We start from the raw sequence: 23,950 nt of genomic DNA on the forward strand, positions 1-23,950 counted from the left end.
ACTTGAAATTTTAACTACTATTTTCCGGCTAAATAAAGGTCGAACCACGTTATTACACTTTTACACAATTTTTTGTTAATTTTTTAAACATTTGCAGCACACATTTATTTCTCAAAAGCTTTTATTTTGAACAAATGAAAAAAATATTTTTTTTTTAATTTTTGACACTTAATTTTATTTGTGGTAGAATTTCAATTATAGAACAGAGTTTCAATTTTTGGTATTGAAAATCAAACAAATTGAAACTTTACACAATTTTATAGAACTCTGTAGGTCTGGTGAAAATTGAAAAGGCACCAACACATGTACATTTTTGTTACTAACACATGTTTAGAGTTAGGTACTTTTTCACTAACACATGTTTAGAGTTAGGTACTGCTGTCAAAGAGTTGGACTACTTGTTATACTTTGGTAGTATACATAAATATTTGTTTATTTATTTATTTTGTTTAATATTTCCGGAGTTATTCTTGTTTCCTGTCTAAAATAAAATTAGAAAATAATACTACATACATATTATATTGACACATACAATATCTATTACTTTTATTATTATTTTGTTTTTATTTTTTTTGTTGATAAAACTTTATTAATAATTTCCTTTTAAGGACATCAAGTGAATAAAAGTTTAGTAAGAATAATTATGTGTGTGTGTTTGTGTGATAGTGAATACATGCTAATAAGAAATGTTACGAATGCCAGTAATTTCTAATATAATTTATAGTTGTAATATTTTTAAATTCTCCATATATTCCTCTTTGCATATACTCCACCGCTTCTCCATAAAATTCTATTTTATATTGTTTGAGCGGCTGGATTGGTTTGTTACAGTTCGGCCTAAGTGTCAGCTGTAGGTATAGATATGTACATACAAAGCAGTTGAACAAATTTCTTGTAACCAACACCCTAGTGTTGAGTGGAACAAAAATTAAGTTGCCCCTTTTGGATCAAAAATAAGGTAAAAAAAATTAAAAATACAAATAAACTGTAAAAAGATTTTAGTGTGTTTTGCCTTAACCTCATTTCCATGCTTTTAGCCATGAAACATCAATTGGTGGTGTGTAATATTTATTACTCTCAATCGTATGCAACTTATGGTGGTGCAAAAATGAGACAATGTTTTTAATTCTTTTGAAAATTGCTAATATAATGAATACATTTTCGGAAAATGTTTGAAACTTAAAAAAAAAAAATTAAATGTTATTCAATAAAATTTGGAAATAGTTCAAAGTGAATGTAATTTACATGACTTCTAAAGCAATAGTACATTACAATTTCTTCTAAATGACTTCCTAAATTCGATTAAATAATGTCAATAATGAAGCACTTAAAAATTTCATCCAAAGATTATTAAAATTATGCATTCAAATGAAGAACAGTGTGTATATTTAAATATTCGCATAAACATATATTTGTAATCGACGAGTACACTTAATGATTTATAAAATTGAAAACTGTTTTAAAATTCTGAAATGTGAACAAAATAGATTGACAATTTCATAAAAACATTACAAGCATTCAGTAATTTTTGCCCCACAGTGTATGTATTCTAAAGTAGAGATGAGCGATCCCGTGATTTTTGAAGAACGTCGTTCTCAGTGAACATGATTTATAAATCGCTGTTCTTTTAAACAGTAACTGTGATCACGTTTTGTCTATGTTAAGCAAAATAACAATTATGTTAAGAAGAATACATTATGTATAATTTTCATTAATAAATCTGTTCTTATGTTAACCAAAAACTTATATGTATTTTTTAAAATTTATTTATCTAAAAATATTTTTTTTTTTTCATAAAATATATTTCTAGAGTCATTGTAATTCAAATTTGAAAATTTAGTTTCAATATCTCAAGTAGTTTTCATATGTTACTAACATTTTATTGTGTACATTATTTTGGAGATATATAAAATTATGCGCCTAAAAATATGCAGTAACTGTTGTTACCAACGAATGTTGAAAAATATAAAAGAACGACAGTTTGTTGAAATACGTAAAAGAACGGCATTAAAAGTACCTGTTACTTTTTCCATTTGTTACCAGTGATTTTTTAAAAACGTTACCAGTGAATGTTGAATAATATAACAGAACGACATTTAACAGTATGTTGAAAAATGTGAAAGAACGACTTAAATGTACCTGTTACTTCCTATATTCAGTAACTGTTGTTACCAGTGATTTTTCAATCACAGTGATTAAATCTCAGGTATGGAAATATCGCTCATCTTTATTCTAAAGTACATACGAAAATATTCATGAGAGAGAGAGTGAATGCATGAAAAAAGAAGGGACGTTGTGTTAATGTAAATGTTATTATTATTAAAGTTTTTTGTTGTGTGTGCAAGCAAGCTAAAATATTCAATATTTTAACTTGTTCTTCTTTTTCACTTATCTTCTCATGGGGGCATTCAAAGATATATATGGGGAGTAGGTAGAGTACATTGAATTCTGTTGCGCAGCTCTTTGTATGGCGCATGCATCTTGATATTGAGATTGCATATTCATGACACCCATTTGCATTGGTATTTGGGTGTTTGGATATTCGCCACCGGTTGAATAGCCGGACGAAGGGCCCTGTTGGGCAGACATACGATAGCTGTTGATGGCGCTGTAGGGTGCCATTAAATTCGGTGTAATGTGTACGTTAGCGGGTCGGCTACTATTGGGTGAAGAGGTGGAGGGCGAAGAGGAAATGTGCTGAATGGGTGCCGATGCAGTGTTGCGTACAGATCGGCTGATACTCTGCGGAGTTGTAGTAATGGGTGCTATATTCATGTTGCTCGAATAGTACTTGTACTGCAACGATGCCATTTGAGATTGCAGCATGTTGGGCGATGTATTCGGATTTCTATTTTGTGGTACAATCAAATGTGGTGGCGGAGTCATCGAATTATTGGCCAAACCGTGTTGCGGTGGCGAGGTCATGTCGACCTGGCCTATAGGCGATGTATTGCATGGTGGTATATCCAAACCATTCGTTAATTGTTGCAATCTAGAGAGGCTGCTTAAGTTACCAACAACAGCTGGCGATCCAGCCTGTGCACTTGGTAACGATTCCGATCTGGTTTGTTGTTGCTGCTGTTGCTGTTGTTGTTGCTGCTGCTGTTGTTGCTGCTGCTGCTGTTGTTGTTGTTGCTGATTTAATGTATGTTCGTTGGACGAACTGGCTGTTGAAGAGCCACCCGATGGTATAGAAATAGGCACCCTAGCTGCATTGTTCAACGAATCGTTTGCAGTCAAGTTGTTTTGTAAATAAAAGTTATTGACGGCACAAGAAGGTGACGACTGTTCGACACGTACTGATGATCCTGTATGTGAATTGATTGCGCTGTTTAGTGACATCCGTTGTTGTATAACAGCGGGCATGTTAGCGATTTCATTATAGTTCGAAGAGTTGCCGGCGTAATTTTGTCCCAGGTGAGAAATGTATATGTTGTCGGAGCCCTGCATGTTTTGATGATGGGCATGTGCATTTAATTGGCTAAACTGAATGTTATGCAATTGTTCTTGGTGCTGCGTTTGTTCCGAACTGTTCTGATTGGTGTGGTTACCTAATGCTTGTTGCTGCTGCTGTTGCTGTTGTTGAGTAAGACCATTGTTTAAAGCTTGCTGCTGCTGCTGTTGTTGTTGTTGCTGCTGCTGTTGCTGCTTAGATTGTCTGTGCGCATTCGAGGTTGATGTATTTGCGTTTCGCATTAGTTTTGGTGTAGTTGACCTCTGGACAGCACTGGAGCCAGATGATGTTGGATTTTCATTCTAAAAGAAAATAATAATTATCATCGTTAAAGTTCGTTCTTATCCATTAACGTGCCTTTACAAAAAGTGTTTTTCAAAAGCACTGCTACTGATGCCAACAGAGCTACTCTCAGACCCCAATTACATTTAGTACTTTTGCTTAATTTTATTACAAAAACTTATTGCATATTTCACTATTTCTTGAAAAGTAATTAAAATACCTTTCACAATTCACCCATTTTATATTTTCGAATAACTCGACGAGACGTTTTTTAAATATATTGTAAAAACCAACAAGTGCCTGTTTGTGAAAGAAGAAATGTTTGGTCTCAAAATCGATTTCAACAATTTCATTTATTGAGCAATATTTAGATAATCTTCATGGATTCTCCAACATCTGCATTTTAAAAATATTTTATATTTAGAAATACTTTTTCATGAACTGTTGGAAACATATTCATTATTTTTAATCTAATTTGTTCTAGTAAATATAAAGAAAAACTAAAAAATACAACATAAATTGAAAAACCGATTAACCGATTTTATAACTGAAACGTATTCGAAACCGGATTTTTTAGAAAATACAATTTGTCGAATGACCCGAAAAACGGGATTCTAAAAAGTCGGTTTTTTTTTAATACTCTAGTGATTTTGCAGCTTTTGATTTCTTTGAATGAACTGCAGTTCATTTATGAATAAACTGTTATTTAGAATTGGCCGTGATTGATAGTTACTCACCTGATTTATTTTACGATTTTGTTGTGTATTATGCTGTTGTTGTTGCTGCTGCTGTTGTTGTTGCTGTTGATTATGTCCCAAATTATTGAGATTTTGATTGTTAATACTCATATTATTTTGTTGCTGTTGTTGTTGCTGCTGCTGCTGCTGTTGTTGCTGCTGCTGTTGTTGTTGCTGAATATGTTGTGGTGTATGTATGGACATGTGCATAGGTGTGTTGGTTCCTTGATTTTGCATTGAACAATTAGAGAATTGTTGTGTCTGTTGCATGTGAACTCCACTACCCGATACTTCTGAGGAATTCTGTGTTATATCGCTGGCGATGCTGGCTGGAGAATCCATACCCATTGGCACATTAAGATTACATTCATAATGATGCATTGCATTCGGGCCGTTGTTGCTGTTGTTGCTAGAGTTGTTGGCATTTGTGTTGTTGCTGCTGTTGGAGGCGGCGCTCGCATTGTTACTATTAGTGCCTACATTTTCGTTGTTGTTAGTGTTGTTGCTACTGTATACCATTGGGGAAGGGATTTCAGGACTGACAGTAGCCGCATTGGTAGACTGCTGTTGCGAATTATTGCTCATAACAGATGAACTTGTTGATTTAATTTTAATGTCCTCATTAGGATTTGTCGATGGTGGAGCCGTGGCTGACTGATTGATATTCTGTTCGACTTTAGCTTTCTGACAAGTTGCTTGTTGCTGCTGTTGCTGGTGCAGTTGCTGAGCCGCCAACAGGCTTGCCGAGCCTTGCTGTTGCTGTTGCGCATTGTGGTATTTGTTTGTGGAACTCTGATGAGTGTTGATTGTGGAACGTATATGATGATGATCGGATTGTGTTATTGGCCTATTCTTCTGGGCATTAGCGTATAGAAGTTGATTGTTGTTGTTATAACTGCAAGCCGGATTTTCTTCGCGCATCATTTCGTTGACACTGGATGTGTGAGTATGATTTTTGATGGCCTCTTCTTTTTTAAGAGGGCTTGTTTTACGTTCGGCCTTCAGTTTGTCCTTGGGATGGTGTTGTTGTTGCTGCTGTTGTTGCTGTTGCATGTGTTGTTGGTGGACATGTTGCATGGCCAAATTTGCCGATTGGTATAGATTTTGTGTGAAGTTATTGTAGGCCATTGATGTGGCTAAATCCTTGTGGAATTTGTTTTGATTTTTCTGTGCAGTAGCATCCAAATGTGACAGATTGTAACCATAGTAGTCCCACTGCCAATACTGAGATGTGTGATAATTGGACAACTGATTTAAAGGAAATTGTGGCGCTATTTTATTTAAATCGATTGTGTTCAAGTTGTGTTCTGCTGTGGGCTTGAAATGCAATTTATCGTGGACTGCTGGCGCTGTCGAAGAAGATACTGAAGCTTGCAACATTCTATCTTCTTCCTTAATTTGTATGGGGCCATGCAAAGGCTTTACGCCTTGACTTTGGGCAACTAACTTGTTTTGTAGGTCTGGTTTTTCGCGTCCAGTGTGCAAGGACTTACTTTTGGATTCCGAGGAAATTTTTGGGTCCATCTTGTCCTTGGATTTGTTTGACGATTTAAGGTGTTTTTCGTGCGTCGCTGATCTTTCACTGTTTATTATGTTGGCGGTGACATGTTCCGAGGACATTCTTTCAGATTTACATTTGAACTTGTCTGCAGACGTCTTCAAAATACCACCACTGGATGTGTGCAATACAGTTGGATGTGACTGATGTGCCTGTGCCGGTAATGGCAGCTGATGAGGTATTTGAATGTGCTGTTCTGTAGATTGCAATACAGACTGAGGCAATTGTGCTGGAACTAAAACAGGTTTTGTGTCTGGTATGTTTATAGGCGGAGCTGCTTTTGGTGGACTTTTTAATGTGGGCTGCTCTTTTTTAGGTTGTATTTGATCTGTGTTTTGCTGCACTTGAGATATTTCTGGTTTGACAATGGTTGGTAACGGGTTATTTGCCAGTATGGTCTCCTGCGGCTTTGTCTCAGTTTGCCTTGTCTGTTCCAATATTGAGTTTTTTGCAACTTTTATGTCGCCTTCGGGAGGAATTGAAATTTCAGCTTCATTGAAAGGCTTAGCTGTTACAGGCTCTTGAGCGATTGCTATTGCTGTTTCACTTTGATGGGGACTTTTACCAAGTGGTGAAAATTGTTCGGTTTTTAGAACTTCAGATTCCTTTTTTGGTTCCTGCTTGGGCTCTTCGGTAGACGATGTAGGTTTCATCTCTTCGGTAGCTTCTACGATGGCAGCACTAGGTGTTTCGCGATTTTCCACTGCCAACTTGGATTCGTTAATGACTGATACATTACAATTTGTCACATGTTGATTGATTTTGGTTGATTCAGAATTTTCGATGAAAACATTTTCGACATTTTGTTTAGTCGGAGCTTGAATTTTTGTCCCTAATTTATCCAGATCTTTATCTTCCATTTGTTTAGTATTATCTTTCTGCTCTAGCGCTGCAATGTCCGGTTGTTTGGGAACGTTGATGACGTGTGTTGTTTCTATCTCAGGTTTAACCTGGCTTTGGGTTTCATTGAAAAGAGATTTTTTAGTTTTCTTTGCAACAGCCTCTAGAACTTTTTCATCATTTTCTGTTGATTTTATAACTGAACTAGATGGAGACGGAGACGTATTGAAGCCAGTTGAAGGAGGATTGTACTCAACTTTGATAGCCGATTTTTTAAAGCTTTCATTTGTTGTTTCCACTATTTCCTCAATTTTGTTTGCAGCCTCAGCTGGTACATCATCTTTTGGCTTTTGCTGCGGCGATTCTATTTCGGCATCATTTGTAATTTCCTCATTTATTTTTCCCGAATTTTTTGCTCTCAATTTGGGAAACAAATTCGGCACACGCTTGTCATTTTTTGATTCCACAGTTTTGGCAGATGTTGGTGCTATTTTCTCTTGTTCTGCATCTGGTGTATTTATATTTATTTTAGATGGATCTTCTACATCTTTTGCGGCAGTATTTTCATTGCTAGTTGGAGTTTTTTCCAAAACAGGTTCTTCAATAGTTTCATTACCGGTGGTGAATGCGGTAGCCTCTATATTTGAATCAGTTTTAGATTCGGATACTTCCTCGTGTTTTCTTTTAAGTGGCGGTAAGACGGTGCCTTGTTTGCGATTAGCTAAGCGTTGGGAGCGATTTGAGCCGCATTTAGCAGCCTCAGCTTGTTCAGCTTTCACGATCGGATCGTCCTCATTTTTATGATTACTTTGTTGCAGATCCTGATCCTGTTCCTGTTCCTGCTTGGTCTGTATTTCTTCAACTGGTGAGCATATTTCCATATCATGTTGATCGTCCAAGTTGTTCGTATTAGTAGTAGCGTTCTGTAACTTTTCTACATTCTCCACTTTTGTTTCATTTTCTGCTTCTATTTGGCAAGGGCTGTCGGTTCTTTTGCGCTTGTTCATGTATTCGCTTTCCTTGTTGTTGTCTTGAAACAAATTTTCCGAATTCGTGCAATTTTGAACAATTTCAACAACCTGGTCATTCTTAGCGATAGTAGAGACATTTTCTGTTTTCGGAACAATGCTGCTGCGTTCATCATCATTTATCTTTGGATTACCGCAAGATATTTTTTTAATTGTTTTTGTTGCAGATGATATTGCTGCTGACGGCGACGATGTTGGCAGCTTTTGTGGCCTTTGGCTGTTTATTTTCGGTATATTCGGCGATTCTTCAATTTTCAAAACATTTTTTCTTGGCGAGAGGCTTTGTCTGCCTGACTGGTCCAACGAATGGTTGTTTTTAACGTACGTCAACAGTGGACTCCATCGTAGTCTTTCCGGTTCGATTTGAATGCGATTATTTTTTCTTTCAAGCCTATTATGGTGCTCAGTTACCTTTTGCCAGTCAACTTTTATGTTAATTTGATAGCGAATGTCATGCTCGTTTTTGCGCAATTTTATAAAGTCCAACAACTCTAAGGCCAGAGCGATGTCCACAACAGTTAGGCCAGTTTCAAGAGCAATTTCGTTGAACGTAATCTTTTGATCATTTCTATGGTCGTACATGTACTCCAAGAGAATTGATTTCCAGTATGAGAAATACGAGAGTCGGCCCAAATCCGACAGAGGTTTTTCGGGTGTGCCCAGCTGGCCTTCTTCGCGGCTCAAAAGATAACTGAAATCAATGAGAAAGCGACCAAATCCCTGCCTCTGGAATTGAGGCATTGTTAGAATGCACGACACATTGTACTTTTGGGCACAGTGTTTCTCCTTCGAAAAATAACCAACTAGATGACAACCTTTATTATCGTTTTTAGTGAGGACGTAAAAAAGAAAAGGCTCTACGTCATAGTAGAGTGTTTTATGGTCCAAAAAGAGCTTGGCTAAGAGGCACAAGTTTTGACAATAGATTTTATTGATATTCCCATCAACCTCGAATACTGAAAGGTCTTGATGTCGATATATCTCTGTTCCGGGTGGCTGCTTCCACGAGCACTTATTTTGATGTCGATCAAGCACTGATCGGCTTTTTGTATACTTTAAGCAAAATTCGCATAAATATAACTTGGCCAGTCTAAAGAAGAAAATTTATAGAAAATAAAATATACGACATATACATACATATTGTGTGTGAAATAAGAAGAAAAAAGTACCTGGCGTATTCTTGTGGAAAGGGGCTCGAATACCAGGTCTCTATATGCCATTTTCCTATTTCGATTGAACCGGGGCAACGTTCGGCATTTGAACTAATAAACGCTGGCTTTGTGATCAGTTTGCTGGGACTTTCCATAGCACCAGTAATTGCTTTGCGTGCTCTTTCCCTAATCACCTTGTAGACATCGTAGTCGGCTTGTGACACACCATTTGGTAGTGGTTGTGAATCAAAGGGGTTTTCATCTGCCTTCACCTCCCAGGGATGTTTTTCTTCGGGCTCTTTGGGCGCTTCCTCTATTTTCTCTGGATTTTTTGCTTTGTCGATGTCTTCCAACATTTTATATTTGATAACATTTTTTTGCGATAGATACGGTATGGCATCCTCCTCATCTTCATCGGCCGATTTATGAATCGGCTTCTTTTCCAATGGCATCGACTTTAACAAAACTGCTTTCTTTTGTACAACCGCAGCTTCGACTTTTTTTGCCAAACTGACATCTGTCGTTGGTTTCGACTTGTATTTTATCATCATGGTAGGTTTCTGAACAGCCTGAGTTTGAGTCGGACTGGGCGTAGTTGATTTATTCTTAATTTTGTCTGTATTTAATTTCGAATCATTCTGAGGAAAAATTGCCTGCGGATTCCCACATGACGTTTGATGGATCAAAGAAGGTTTCTGTAGCAATTGTTGTTGCTGTTGTTGTTCTGTTTGATTATGTTGTGGTTGTTGTGTTGGGGTTGGTGTTAGTGGTTGTGGTTGCTGTTGATCTTGTTCTTGATCTTTCGTCATCAAAGTAAAATGTTCGGTAATTTTTCGTTTTACCGATTTTAAACTTTTCACAATATCGCTACTACTATTTCCAGTATTGCTGTTGCTGCTATTGGCGAAAATATCAGGATGACTTTTAGCGACAGCAGCAAAACCCCATTCCTCCTCCTTCTGGGGCTGCACTAAATTTAAATGCTTGCCGATCGACCCAGCACTCAATAAACCTTCACATTTTTGCTTCTTGTAAATTTGCGCCAACATGACATTTGATTTTGATTCGCTATTTTCCGAATCGTAGTCATCGTCGTCATTATCATCATCATTGTCATCACAATCGGAGCTGTCGCTACTACTTTCGGACGAATCCGAGCCACTGCTGCTAGTTGAGGAACAAGAATCTGAGGACGAAGTATCGTCATTATCCTGGTCATCACCTTCGTTATTCTGTTCATCGTCACTGTCACTGGAAGAGCTCGACGATGATAAATTCGATAGAGTTCTTTTGCGACTTTTGAGATTTTTCAGGGATGTTTCCTGGTAAGCGCTCAACTGTTGTTTGAATGTTTCCTCTGCATTAGCTTGAGCTCTGGCTTTAGCCATTGCTGCTGCCGTTGAAGTTGCGACCGCTTCGAATACATTCGGTTCCACTTTGATGGGTGTCGCTTTAGTGCCTCCCTTACTTCTGACGACAGACCATCCCTTTTCCGGGGAGCTATTGGGTGTAGTATTCGACGTATTACTCAAGTTTAATTTTGACGAAGGCGAAGAATTGGTTACTTGTTGCTTAGCGGTTGCCGATGCACTAAATGAAAAGAAAGCCAACAAAAGAAAACAAATATATATCACAACCAGGACACAAATTAAAATCTTACTGAAACATACCGACTTTTAGTCAACACCATCTTTTTTTGAGCATCTTTGCCCTTAACCAATCGGAAAACGTCCGTATTCAGTTTCAAGCAAGTACTGCATCTGTATGGATGTTTGGGTTTCTTGTCAGGTATCGTATCCAAACAATTCAAGTGGAAATTCTTCTGACAGACAAAGCATTGCAAAAGACACGGACCTTTGTTGCCCTTGCCACATGCGCTACACTTGACACAATTCTCACAATACCATGAGCTACCCTTGGTCACCAGCATATAAAGCAATACAAATGACTGTGTTTTGCATTTCGCAGCTATATTGGCGCACGTAGTGTGCAGCGAAATACCACATTGTTTGCATGAACTCAATGGTTCAGGAATGCCGTTCAGATTTTTCTGAGCATTTCCCGAACAGTGTTTGCATGTGTCGTTGCCCTGTAATAAATGTACATACATACATATAATAAAATTTTGTTTTCCGAATTCGTATTTGAAATGTGAACTTACAATTTGTACGGGTATGTCGGCCGATGCATTTGAGTTTCTTGGTGTCGTCAATGAACGACCTTTTTTGTATAGTTTACCCTCCTGTATGAGAAAACCAGCCTCTACGGCCTTTTTAATCGACTGTTTGATGATCGTTTTGTAGTCTGCGTCATCAACAAGTTCAATATTATTGAATTTTTGTATGTAGTTTTCAATACTTTTTAAGCTGGATCCTTCACATTCGCCCAGATCGTGTACGGCTCTGGCCACTATCTTGCACAAGTTGGTATTTTTCTCAATGCTAATTACGCGCTTCGCCATTGGAGCCTTATACGAATGCAATCCCTTGTTGTAAACTTTAATGACGGCGCCAGTTTCCACAATTTGTTCCAGCTTTTCGGCCACAATGTCTTCGTGGAATTTATGATGTGTACCAATTGCCTGACAAATACGCTGAACACTGGGCCTCTGCTTCTGGGAACGAATTTTGGAAATGGCTTCCAAAATCCATTTTTGCCACACATCCAAACTTATTTCTTGGGTGGAGTCGAACATTTTGCACAATATCTGCGGGAAAAAAAGCAACAAAACTAAATATCTACAATATATACACACCACATACGTACGTACAACCGACCGTTCGTTGTACTACAACGTATTTTACAAAAAAAAAAAAATGCGTATACAAATACGGATACATATCTTTTTCCCATACATACATATACTTATGAATTTATACAATACTCTCTACACGTACATTGTTTTCCTTATGAAAAATTAATTATATTTTTGCTTCTTTTTTGAAATTTGTAAATGTTTTGTTTGAATTTACATTGAATTAGTCTTATTTTAAAAGATTCGTAACAATAAAAAACACAATAACTTTTTCTCCAAACTGTGTTTACAAGACACAATGTTGACAGCTAATCGTTACATGGAAGCAGTTGCATAAAACGGTGGTTGTTCTAGTGATGTATGAATAAACAAACGATTACCCGACTGAGCATAATAAATTTACTATGGCCTCTAAATATCTCATTATTCAGTTATTATGTCAGTTATTTTTTAGATACTCTGAGTAAATATGTTATGTATTAATGTTACTCATTACATTTTGTTTTGTAAATATTATAAAATCGTTGAAAATATGGGTTTAATTGGAATAAATGCAAGGAAGAAATGTGGTAAATTTACTATGTTCTAATGAAATACAACTGTGTGACATTTGTCGGCAAAAGTGAAAAATATTTTTGTGATTGTGAAAACTGTTTTTTCAAGTGGAGACTTTAAAAAAGATATGGCAAGGCTGGAAGTAGATCTCCTGTAGATTTTTGTGAAATTTGGACAAAGCGAGAAGAATTTCTGCCAATAGTTGGTTTGGTTGTCGTGTTTATTTTATTAATAAGATGTTTTGTGTGAAAAAATAAGAAACATTTTCAATAAGTGTCTTTGTTAAATAAAAATGTTAACAAATAAAAAACGAAAATAATTAATATATCGTAGAAATTCGCAGGTGTTCTGCTTGTCCCCTGTTCACACTTCGTATATATTTTAAGAACGAACTACGACTCCACCACCTCTACCACCACCACTACGCCAATTACGACGTTTACTTTATTTCCACTAAAACTCTACAAAGGCAGGAAAGAAAGAAAGAACACAAATCACGAGAAAAATTAAGATAAAAGGCAAAAGATTTTTCTGTTTTATTTTTTCCTAAAAACCAACCAATCGTGCAGACGTACATACATACATTTATTAAAAATTTCTTCGATCCACACCATTTTGCATATCTATAATAAAATAATTATAAATTAAAAGAAAAAAAATCAAAAGAACAACAACAATTAAATTTATATACATATATATATACATGTTCGTATATAAGAGTGTGTGTGTGCGTGAGTGAGTGTATATATAATACATTTATTAAATCAAATTGCTTATTCAACAAACAAAAATATCGAAAAAGCAACTAAAAGATAAAAAAAAGATTACATCAAGAAGCTACAGAAAAATAAAAATAATCGACTCTTATTGCAACTGGTTACAAAAAAAGAAAAAAAACATTTGAAAAATTAACATAAGATCCTCCTTGTGGCCCGATTACTAACAGTGCCGACGACAGTAGGTAGTATATAAAAGCAGCGGCGGCAGCGGCAGCAGGCAATATCATCAGATATGCGTGAATTCAAAGTTGTTGTTTTGGGGTCCGGAGGTGTTGGCAAATCTGCTCTTACCGTGCAATTTGTTTCAGGATGTTTTATAGAAAAATATGATCCTACAATAGAAGATTTCTATCGCAAAGAAATTGAGGTTTGTGGAGTCTTATGATTAATTAACTTTTAAGTTATTCTTTCATAGTAATATGTATACATACTAGGGTGGCCAAATGGTAGTGGATTTTTCAATCCCGTATACGGTATTTTATTTATAAATGTAAACACCGGGATTTTTGTTTCTCATTATCATATTTATCAATTAAAACTATTTATTAATAATCCATCCAGTCCAAAAATTATTCATTTACTTCATAAATATAATTAAATAATAAAAATATAACAAATCAAAAAATAATTCATTGAATTAATTTTAACTGGAAATACAAAATAATTCATATTTAATATAAAGGAAAAGATTGTATAAAAAAATGTAATTAATACCGGAGTAGTGAAAGTGAGGTAGTGTTTTTAGCTCCTCAAGTTTCTCCAAAAAATTCTCTTATTAAGAAAAATGAGATGTGAAAAGGAGTCAATCGGGGTTGTTATAGAATCCAATCATTGTCGGAATCGGTTTTGAAAACAACAAAAGAGGTACATTTGTCTTATGAAATCCAATGTAATTTTTGTTTAATCGATAAATAATTTAATTCTTGATTGAACCGATAACTATCGATTTCACAAGACCAATGTACGTTTTCTGTCGTTTTCAAAACCGGTACCGAAAATATTGGATTCTATGACAACCCCGAATATATTAAAATATTTCCGAGTTTTACCATAATTTTTTTTCTTTACAAACCATCTCCTGTGATGCCATTACATACATGGATTTTTTTCTTACATTTATATGTATGTATACATATATCGTCCTCTTAATAAAACAATAGTGTATAATTTGTTTGCCATTGCGAAATAATTGAGTTTAAAGTTTTTGTGTTAGTAGACTAGAACAAAAGTAATATTTCAAGTGATCTTTTGACCCACTTTATGGAAGTAGAATTTCACCAAATTTTGCCACATATAGAATCAGTTATGTAGTGATTTACTAGTGACATTGCCTGTAGTACAACTGACAAGATGTACCTCAGCCAATGTAATCTTCTATTGACATTTAACATTAGCTTTTCATTGAAAATCCACCAGTAGACCGTATAACTACTGTCTAGGTAGTTATTTTCTATAACTATTGATAAACAGCATAATAAAAAAAGCAACAAACTATTAACGCGTTCGTTGACAATGTCACCAGAAATACACAAGAACTATGGGTAAAAAATAAAATATCCACAACTATAAACTGAATGAATTGTGTGTATTTTTACGCTCTATTACGCTCTTTTGTTCACATTCGGGTTGTTTGACGAAAATCATCGTAACCTGAACAATATGAACGCCTACCATGGTTCTAGACTGACTACAGGGTATTTTATAGAACTCTGGGTGTCTGATGAAAATTAAAAAGGCACCAACAACACATGTACATTTTATTACTAACATATATCACATACACATATCATATACACATATAGAGTTAGGTACTGTTGCCAAAGAGTCGGACTAATTGTTATACTTTGACCCCAACCATAATTATACATAGAGACGAGACACTCCGTTTTGTTAAACATAAATACAACAAATCATATGTCTGATACAACAACCAAATTCATTGACTAACATGTTGTTGCAAGAGTTAGGTTTTTGACAACAGACTTAGGTTTTACCCCATGCTCCCAACAGTTTATATTTTAATAATAATTTGTTATATTTCCAGAGAAACATACAAGCTGTTTCGATTGATTTTGATTTATACCAAGGATTATTTATACCTACATACATATTAACTAAATTGGAAGCATAGACGCGTATAAAGGCATATAAATCGTTTAGAAATTTTACACGAGACCATACAAATGTTATAAAACTGCTATCGGCATTATTTTATCATAATTTATCTTAGATTTACATAGTATAGTTTCTGGCCATATTATAGCATAACAAATCGTCTAAAATCCTTTTTAGAAGAATTTTGCATCAGTGATTACAATGGAGTAATTATTTCCTTAAAATTTCACCTGCGGCTAAAACCATATATTTTCAGAGCAAAAATACTTTAATCTTCTAATATATAAAAATCTCGTGTCACAATGTTAGTGTTTGAACTCCTCCGAAACGGCTCAACCGATTTTTATGAAATTTTGTATGTATGTTTGGTAGGTATGAGAATAGGTCGTAAAGTATATTTCATACCGCTAGGTCATTAGGGTGACCCTATCCAGAATTTATTTTTACCATTTTTTGGCCAAATCTTTTTTTTTCGCATTTTACTTATTTGGCATTAAAAAATACCTATAACCCCAAATTTTCATCAACCGACCCTCACCCACCCGTTTTTTAGCCGAGATTTTAGTATTTTGTATGAGCAATATCCAAATATCAATATTTAACTATTTTTATGAAATTTTGTATATATGTATGTATATTACAAGTTTTCTTACTATAACAAATCCGTTAAGTGTTAAATTATCAGTAATTAAATATCGGTCAAATCTAAATATTTCAAATAAAAAGCTTAAATTTATTGCAAATTGTGATAATGTATAATTTCGGATTAAAAAAAAAGATTTTACGATGGTATCAATATGCAATTATCTTAGTTTTCAATATCTTCTCCTTAAGTGCTGTTGGTTTATGGACATAAGCAGACAAAGGGAACACATCAAGATTCCCGTAAAACCCCGTTGAAATATGAAGTTAATTTAATATTTTAGCTCTAGTTCATTTATTACCAATTTATGCATTTGACAGACTGGAATGCATTTTCTAACATTGATTCACAATTTCAGGAATGTTTATTGTATTTTTTTTTGTTTTCCTTATATTGATTCTATTTTTAGAATACGAAGCAATTAGTGATAAGATGCTGATTTTCTTTTGTCGGGCTGGAATGCATATTTTTTACCCGCCTCCTCTGGCATCTTTAATAATATTCATGTCCAGCAAATATTTAATCTGGTCTGGTTATATTGTAGTCTTTTAAAGTTCTAATTCGAAAAATATTGATAATGAGATTCTATATCAATAAATGTGATGTCGTAGTTATCCATTTTTAGTTACTATTTTTTGTTACGTATAAGTGTGAGAAAAATACAAGTTTTTTTAAGGTTTGTGTAAAAAAGTTTTTTAATAAAAATTATTATTTTTGGTTGGTTTTTATTTTTAATTAGAAAATTTTATTATTTCTAAACCGATGACAAAACCATGCAACATCGCACAATTTGTAACAATTTTTAATAATTCTTAATAAGTAGTTAAATATAAAATCATTATCACATACATACTTACTTATTTATGCTAATAAATGTTAATTATTTATTTAATTATTTGTGTCTTAAAGGTTGATAGTTCACCATGTGTGCTAGAAATCCTAGATACTGCTGGTACAGAACAATTTGCTTCAATGAGGGATCTCTACATTAAAAATGGACACGGATTTATCGTAATGTATTCGTTAACGAACCATCAAACATTTCAGGTAACTAACAAGTCAACTACATACTATAATCCATAGATAAATACATATAGATCGGAAACTCCCCTGTCAAAGTCCTAACTCAGTTATTTTTGTTTGAGTTTTCGCTCTATGTGTATTTCTCTATGGCTATAATCTACATATAAAGCAGTGTTGTCAAGTAAAGTGGTTTCTCTCCAGATTTATGAACATTTTTCACGTCTGGGGGATTCTAGTGCGGATTTTAGTTTGGGACGAATTTTAGTCAATTTATATAAATAGAATATAGAAAATTTATGGAATGTGTAATTTTGAATTTAAGGGCCACTTATGGTTATATAAATAATTTCATATTTTTGTTTGCAAGTGTGAGAGATATTTCAAGTTTTAAAACCGGTTCCAAAAAGTACTTTCGGAACTAGGAACTTATAAGTGATTTATAGAACTAGTCCAGAACCCATGTATAACTAGTGCCAAAGAATTAGTTCCTTAAAAACTCTATAGAAGTTCTTTAGAATCACAATAGAGATAATAGAACGAGTTCCAGGAGTAATTGCGATATCACTAGTTCCGAGGATACTATTAAAAAACCTGATGTGGTTCTTATAACACTCGTTCTAGATCTAGTTGTTTTAGATTAAGTTCTGAAAATTTTCCTGGGTAATTTATTTTTATTTATTTTTATTTTTATTGATTTCAATACATAAAAGCCTTCGTGGCCAATTATACATGTATTGTTAGATTAATAACCATGTTATACAATAATAACATCATTAATTCAAATTTAAAATATAAAAACTAAATATAATAGTGTACAAATGGTATTTTACAAAAGTACAAATAAAAACTTGAATGTTTTCTGAAATTTTGGTAGTAAAATAGTGTAATCGTAGAAATCGATGTAAATCGATAAAAAAAAAACAAGTAAGAGAGCTATATTCGGCTGTGCCGAATCTTATTATACGTACATACTTTAAAATAAAAATTTTAAATATTTTTAGGTAAAAAAAATTTTAATTTATTAGAGAAAAAAAATATTTTTTTATTTTAATTTTTTTGAAAATAACAAAAAAAAATTTTTTTGATGAAAAAAAAATATTTTTTCCGATTTTGACCCATTGGCGCCGTTGCAAGGTCTTATATCTCAGCCATTTGTGGGTCGATTGTCTCGATTTTAATAGTAACCGAGCCAGGAGAATTTCCCGATATATTGAATATTGATTTTAATATACAGATGGACAGACTGACATGGCTATATCGACTCCGCAATCTATAACGATCCAGAATATATGTACATATATTAGGCTGGGTCGATTTGTATGGACGATCAAAAAGTAAAAAATCGTATAGCAGAAACGCAATCTTCGGAAAATTCTAAGAAAGTTTCCTCAAGAAATCATAGGTCTAAAATCAAATCCTATCTTGTATATAGTTTGTGGGGTCGCAAATGAAAAATGTAGAAATTATCACCTTTGCCAGTCATGGTGAAGGGTATAAAAATAATACTTTTTTATTTATTTTTGTTAGAAATATACTTGGCGACACTGACATTATGTATCAAATATTTCTTAATACTATTTGTTAACTAATGTTTAATTTTTATAAACATTTACAGGATATTTCCAGCATGAAAAATGTTATAACACGCGTTAAAGGAAGTCAACCAGCACCTATTTTACTAGTCGCTAATAAATTAGATTTAGATTGCCAAAGAGAAGTTTCGACTGCCGAAGGTTGTACAACATTAACAAATTAAAATTTCTAAGAGGATCTAGACGAAAGTATTTACTACATATTACTTTCTACGCAAGTAATAGTAGCAAAGACAGACTTTCGTTGTGGACCTTATTTACCAGAAATAATTAAATAAATCTGTATAAATAAATATTTCTTTTGTATTTTAGGTAATGCCCTAGCACAACTCTGGGAATGTCCATTCATAGAAGCGTCTGCTAAGGATCGTATTAATGTCAATGAAGTATTTGCTACAATAGTACGTGAAATGAATATGACCCAGGATAAAAGACAGAAAAAAAGTTATTGTTGTTGTGCTCTTTTATAGAAGGATTTTGCAAATAATTATTTCAACTATGCACACACGTACATATTATAATATAAATTAACTAACAATAATACTACAATAATATAAAAGAAAGAAAAAGAAAATGTATTAATATAATTATAATGTTAATTAAATGAGGGTCAAAATTATAATAATTATTTAAATTGATGAAATGCATCATCAAAACCACCACCACCACACCACCATCATCATATTATCATCAATATTATTCATTCAATTCATTAACTGTTTAGCTAATGATAAATATATATTTTGTATGTCAAAATGTAAAGCGAATTTAGCAAACACAAAAACACATTTAAACACACATAAAAAAAAAATAACAAGTTAAAGTAAAAGTAAAAACAATAATAATAATTTTGATTTACTTAAACAAGTCTTAATTTCTTAGACTTATCCAGCAAATAAAATAAAACAATAACAACACTCAGTCATATACAATGCTGCATTGAAAGTTAAAAACTTAAAAAAGAAAAAAATGTTTACATTCATTAACAATGAACGAAAGAAAGAAAAGAAAGATGGATGTCTATTGAAAATGCATTCCCCTCATTTATGTTAAAATGTAAGTTTAAAATGGAAAGAAACAAACAAATCACAAGAATCATTTAAAAGCATTTTTAACCCTGATATGCTGTTTACTAACATTTTTATTTTTCTTTGAATATAAGTCGGCAATATTATTATTATCCTTTTACATGAACCCAATTAATAAATGTAGCACTAAATACATCCAATATAAAACTATCCAAATATTTCCTATGCAACTCTTAACTTTCTGATTTCGGAAATTTTCAATTATTTTTTTAATTTTGTTTCTGATCCATTGAATCGCTATGTTTTTTGTCACTTGCTAATTTTGTGGAAAATTCATAAAGAGATTTTAAACAGTAAGTTTGAATTGAAAACTTTCCATATTGACTCTAAACACTAAAAGCATACACTTGGATATGGAAATAAAAAAAAAAAACAAGAAATGTTAACAAATATAAATAATTGATAATTTCTCTAATTCTGCAGAGATCTTAATTTTTCCATTTTATATATTTTTTTTTTTAATTGGAAATATCGATTAAACAATTGTTATAGTTCCCAACTTTTTCCTATACCATTTAAATGGGCATTTCTGATTTTTTTTTAGTTATGAAAAATATTAAAATTTCTTTATTTGTTATTTCGTTTTTTAATTTTAAGATTGTATTTTTTTTTTTTTTTTGTTTAACTGTCTGCTAGAAACGAAATTAATTAATATTTTTAAAAATTAAACAAATATTGTTTACTTCTTTTTAATTTTTAAAGAGATAGATCAACCAACGTATTTGATTGTCTCTTAAAGACACATTTATACACATACATATATCTAATAATTCTAATATAAATATTATAAAAAAAAACAACCAGAAGAAGAGAAGATGATTAAGAAAAGAAAAAAAAACAAAACAAAAAAAAAACACATAAACACTCTTAAGTATTGAACAGTTTATAATGATTTTTAAATTACCAATTTTATTAACGTCTCTTAATGTAAGTCTCTTGAGAATAATAATGTAACATATTTTTGTAAAATATCTGTAAAGAAAAACTAAAAAGAAAACGAAAAAAAAAGAAAAGAAAAACAAGTAATATTATTCCTAAAACATCTTTAGGATATACATATTAAAAAAAAAAAAAAAAAATTAATATGCAGGATTTTTTAATTTTTATATGCATGTATGTATGTCATTTATATGAAGAAAGAAAGAAAGAACTAAAAAGAAGAAAGTATGAAAAATATATAACATCATTTATAATTGTAAAATACTATAAATCTTGCAAAGTTTTTGACACAAATTTCTAAAAATATGCCATAATAAACTAAATATTTGTGTAATTTTGATATGTGAGTTGCATAAATATAAAATTTATATACACAGAAGACATCCCCACTTTTATACTACTTATTAAAGTAAAACAATTAAAAAACAAACAAAAAAAAAAAAAAAAAAAGAATGAAAATACTTATACAACAATCCTATTACACTGTTTCAATATATATTTTTTTTCTTTTTCTCTTTATTTAGTATAAATTTAGTACGTATGTAGTACGAGTACTTTTTATTATTCTGTAGTCATGCTCATTCATGTTTTGATTTGGACTAATCTCAGATGTCATTCTTACAGTCATCATCTAATCCTACAAATGTTTATTTTATAAAAAACGACAACAAATTTAAGATTACGTACAAACAACATTTTATTAAAGAAAACTGACGAAAAATTATGTGTTAAATTGGCAGCATAGCTAGTATAAAATTTAAATGACTGGATATATCATCAATATGTATATGAATCGGTACTGATGGGTAAGTACATTAATTCTATAATTATTATTAATAATACTCCAAATTTCGAGATTTGAAAATTGAAATTCGTTTTTAAAGTTCTGTTCTGCAGATAGAGGAAAGTATGTAACTATTTGATTGATTTTATTCCACATTAAACATTTGTTGAAACTCTATATATAATTTTAAGTACATATATATTATTAAATAGGAAGGTTTCGAATTTATACGAAGTTGTATTACCCTTCACCATGAGTGGCAAGGGTATATATAAGTTTGTAATTTCTATATATTTCTTTTGCGACGCCACATATCTGGATCGTTATAGATAGCGGATAGTCGATATAGCCATGTACCATGTGTCTGTATGTTGAAATCAGCCCCAAATAAATTACATACATCAGTATATCGAGAATTTTCGATACAATCTGCCCACAAATGTCTGAGATATAAGATTTTTTACATATTTTTGATCTATATCTGGTTTACTAAGTCATTATATAGACAATATGGATATCCAATAATAGATATTTCAAATACCTTTGCAACGGCGTGACCTACAATGGGTCAAAATCGTGAAAAATATTTTTTATCCCGAATATTTGTTTCACCCAAAAATTTTTTTTTTTATAAAATTGTTTTCACTAATAAATTATTTTTTTTTAAATTAAAAAAAATAACATTTGAAAAAATTTTTTTTGCCATTTTGTATTTTCTCTATGATACAGCCTGAGGGTCGATTCTGGTTCTTTGAAACGGTGAAATGTAAAGTTTTTTTTTCATAATTTCATAGAGTTTCTGATTCTCGTTTAAGCTGGCCACACACGGATGATTTGTGAGTCCGATTTGTTCGTGTTCGACGTATTTTTACTTGTTAATGGGGCTGTGCGCGAACAAAATCACAAGTAATTGAAAATTTTCAATCACAAATCAGGCGAACAAATCATTCCGTGTGTGGCCAGCTTTAGTGAAAAAATGATAAATAAATTCAAATGTTTTCATATGAACAGAACAAGTGAATAAAAACTCATTATAAGAACGGGAATCGCAATTTGTGTTTTTGTGAAATGATAATATGAAAAGTTCTTATGAAAACGAAAATGAAAAGTATTTTTCATTTCAACGTTTCACAGAACGAGAATATACCCCCTGTTCTGTAAATCAAGTGATTTCAAAAACGAATAATTGACAAATTGATGGTCTGTTTTGTACGATAGAGCAATTAATACACATAGAGCGGAAACTAGAGATAAAACGCAAACAATAAAATTACTCAAGTCATACGAGTGTTGTTTTTGTTTTCACATAGTTTTTTACTAATACATTCTCACTACTTAGGTTTTTGATAACTGAATTTGGTATTTGACGGGGAAGTTCCCGGTCTATGTGTATTTTTCTATTATTGAAACTGGTTCAACAAAGTTCGACCAAAAACTAAAATTTTAGTAGAAAATTTAGTTTTTGATTCAATTATGAAATAATTGAAAGATTCAATAATAAAATAATTTAATGATTCAATTATGAAATAATTTTTTAATAAATTTTATTAATCGAAGATGACTTTTTTGTCCCAAACTTTTTTCATTCGGAATATGAACATGTTCATAAATACATATTATAAAATTGTACATGACTGAAATTTTTACTTTTTGCTTACAAATTTGTTGATATTTTATAATAAATTGCATTATGTAATGATTTAGTTTAAATATTTTTGTATAATGGCCCAATATTGACCAATCATTCAAGATTATCCAACAAAATCTGAAACATACAAAATATTATTAAACATTCATTACGTAATGCATTCAATTTCGAACATATTTTCTCATTTAGTAACTGACATAAAAATATACATAAATTAAAACTTAAATATTGTTTTTCAAGCCTCCTAGCTCCATGGTCTTTTTACTAGAATCAAAAAAATCCATGGATATAATGGAATCATTTAGTTGTAAAATTGTATTCATTACAGACGATTATTTCAAAAATCGAACAATTCGTATACGTTCTAAGCAATTGTTGATATTTTGATTTAATTTTGATTTAGTTTAATCTGTATTGTCTTACGATTCACTTGCTGATTCAATATAATATAATGTATTTATAACATCCATGACGGCAAGATGATCCATGTACTAGGCATAAATGCATTTCAAGCGGCCATTCACATCAAAATTTACGTTTATTATTGCTAAGTCTGAGGTATATGCTAGTTTCTATACATTTGTGAAATTTAATGACACAAAATTCTAAGTGAATCTAATGGGTCGATTATGAATGGCAACCGAACTTCAATTGCGTTGTCAGTTGCCTAACTGGTATTACAGATGGCAACTGGCAGCATAATTTTCTGTTGCCAAATGGCAACCAGAAATTTGAGGTTGCAACGCAACTGAAGTTCGGTTGCCATCCATAATCGACACATAAATTGTTTTGCGCATTTTGATTGAATCATAAGAACTTTTGATACATATCAGCTGCATGTTAAAAAGAAACTGCACATATCGCTGGCTTAACATGCAAAGGCTCTAAGTCCACTTTTTTAGAAATTGAGTTTTTAATGCAGTAATGTACAATAAGTAAAAATATATTTGTTACAAAGAAAAAAATTGCAGTTGTCTCG

At 32.4% G+C, this 23,950-nt stretch overlaps 2 protein-coding genes across 3 annotated transcripts; one reads left to right on the plus strand and one right to left on the minus strand.

Moving 5' to 3' along the window:
* Positions 1-516: 516 nt before the first annotated feature.
* Positions 517-12,109, minus strand: enok (enoki mushroom). Of its 2 annotated transcripts, none has more exons than XM_065513626.1 (6): positions 11,948-12,109; positions 11,212-11,757; positions 10,721-11,139; positions 9,069-10,640; positions 4,474-8,989; positions 517-3,756 (listed from the first exon to the last, which is right to left on the minus strand). In XM_065513626.1, the coding sequence occupies exons 2-6, from the start codon at positions 11,743-11,745 to the stop codon at positions 2,389-2,391; spliced, it is 8,409 nt and encodes a 2,802-aa protein (XP_065369698.1). In that variant the 5' UTR covers positions 11,746-11,757; positions 11,948-12,109; the 3' UTR covers positions 517-2,388. The 2 variants fall into 2 exon arrangements, with proteins under 2 accessions (XP_065369698.1, XP_065369699.1); XM_065513627.1 differs by having other exon boundaries at positions 11,910-12,109.
* A 407-nt stretch (positions 12,110-12,516) lies between these two features.
* Positions 12,517-21,012, plus strand: Rap2l (Ras-associated protein 2-like). The gene is made up of 4 exons (XM_065510757.1): positions 12,517-13,506; positions 16,807-16,944; positions 18,536-18,653; positions 18,825-21,012. Exons 1-4 carry the CDS (start codon positions 13,372-13,374, stop codon positions 18,980-18,982), a joined length of 549 nt encoding a protein of 182 aa, XP_065366829.1. The 5' UTR covers positions 12,517-13,371; the 3' UTR covers positions 18,983-21,012.
* The last annotated feature ends 2,938 nt before the right edge of the window (positions 21,013-23,950 follow it).

Source organism: Calliphora vicina, chromosome 5, assembly GCF_958450345.1.
Source record: "Calliphora vicina chromosome 5, idCalVici1.1, whole genome shotgun sequence".
Taxonomy (NCBI): Eukaryota; Metazoa; Arthropoda; class Insecta; order Diptera; family Calliphoridae; genus Calliphora; species Calliphora vicina.

Bases quoted from the DNA above. Each gene is read 5' to 3' on its own strand.
- Rap2l (XM_065510757.1), top strand. From the start codon at position 13,372: ATGCGTGAATTCAAAGTTGTTGTTTTGGGGTCCGGAGGTGTTGGCAAA. The intron at 16,945-18,535 runs GTAACTAACAAG...AAACATTTACAG, and splicing joins CGAACCATCAAACATTTCAG to GATATTTCCAGCATGAAAAA. The intron at 18,654-18,824 runs GTTGTACAACAT...TTTGTATTTTAG, and splicing joins AGAAGTTTCGACTGCCGAAG to GTAATGCCCTAGCACAACTC.
- enok (XM_065513626.1), bottom strand. From the start codon at position 11,745: ATGTTCGACTCCACCCAAGAAATAAGTTTGGATGTGTGGCAAAAATGG. The intron at 11,140-11,211 runs GTAAGTTCACAT...CATTTATTACAG, and splicing joins CCGACATACCCGTACAAATT to GGCAACGACACATGCAAACA. The intron at 3,757-4,473 runs GTGAGTAACTAT...ATTTTCTTTTAG, and splicing joins AAAATCGTAAAATAAATCAG to AATGAAAATCCAACATCATC.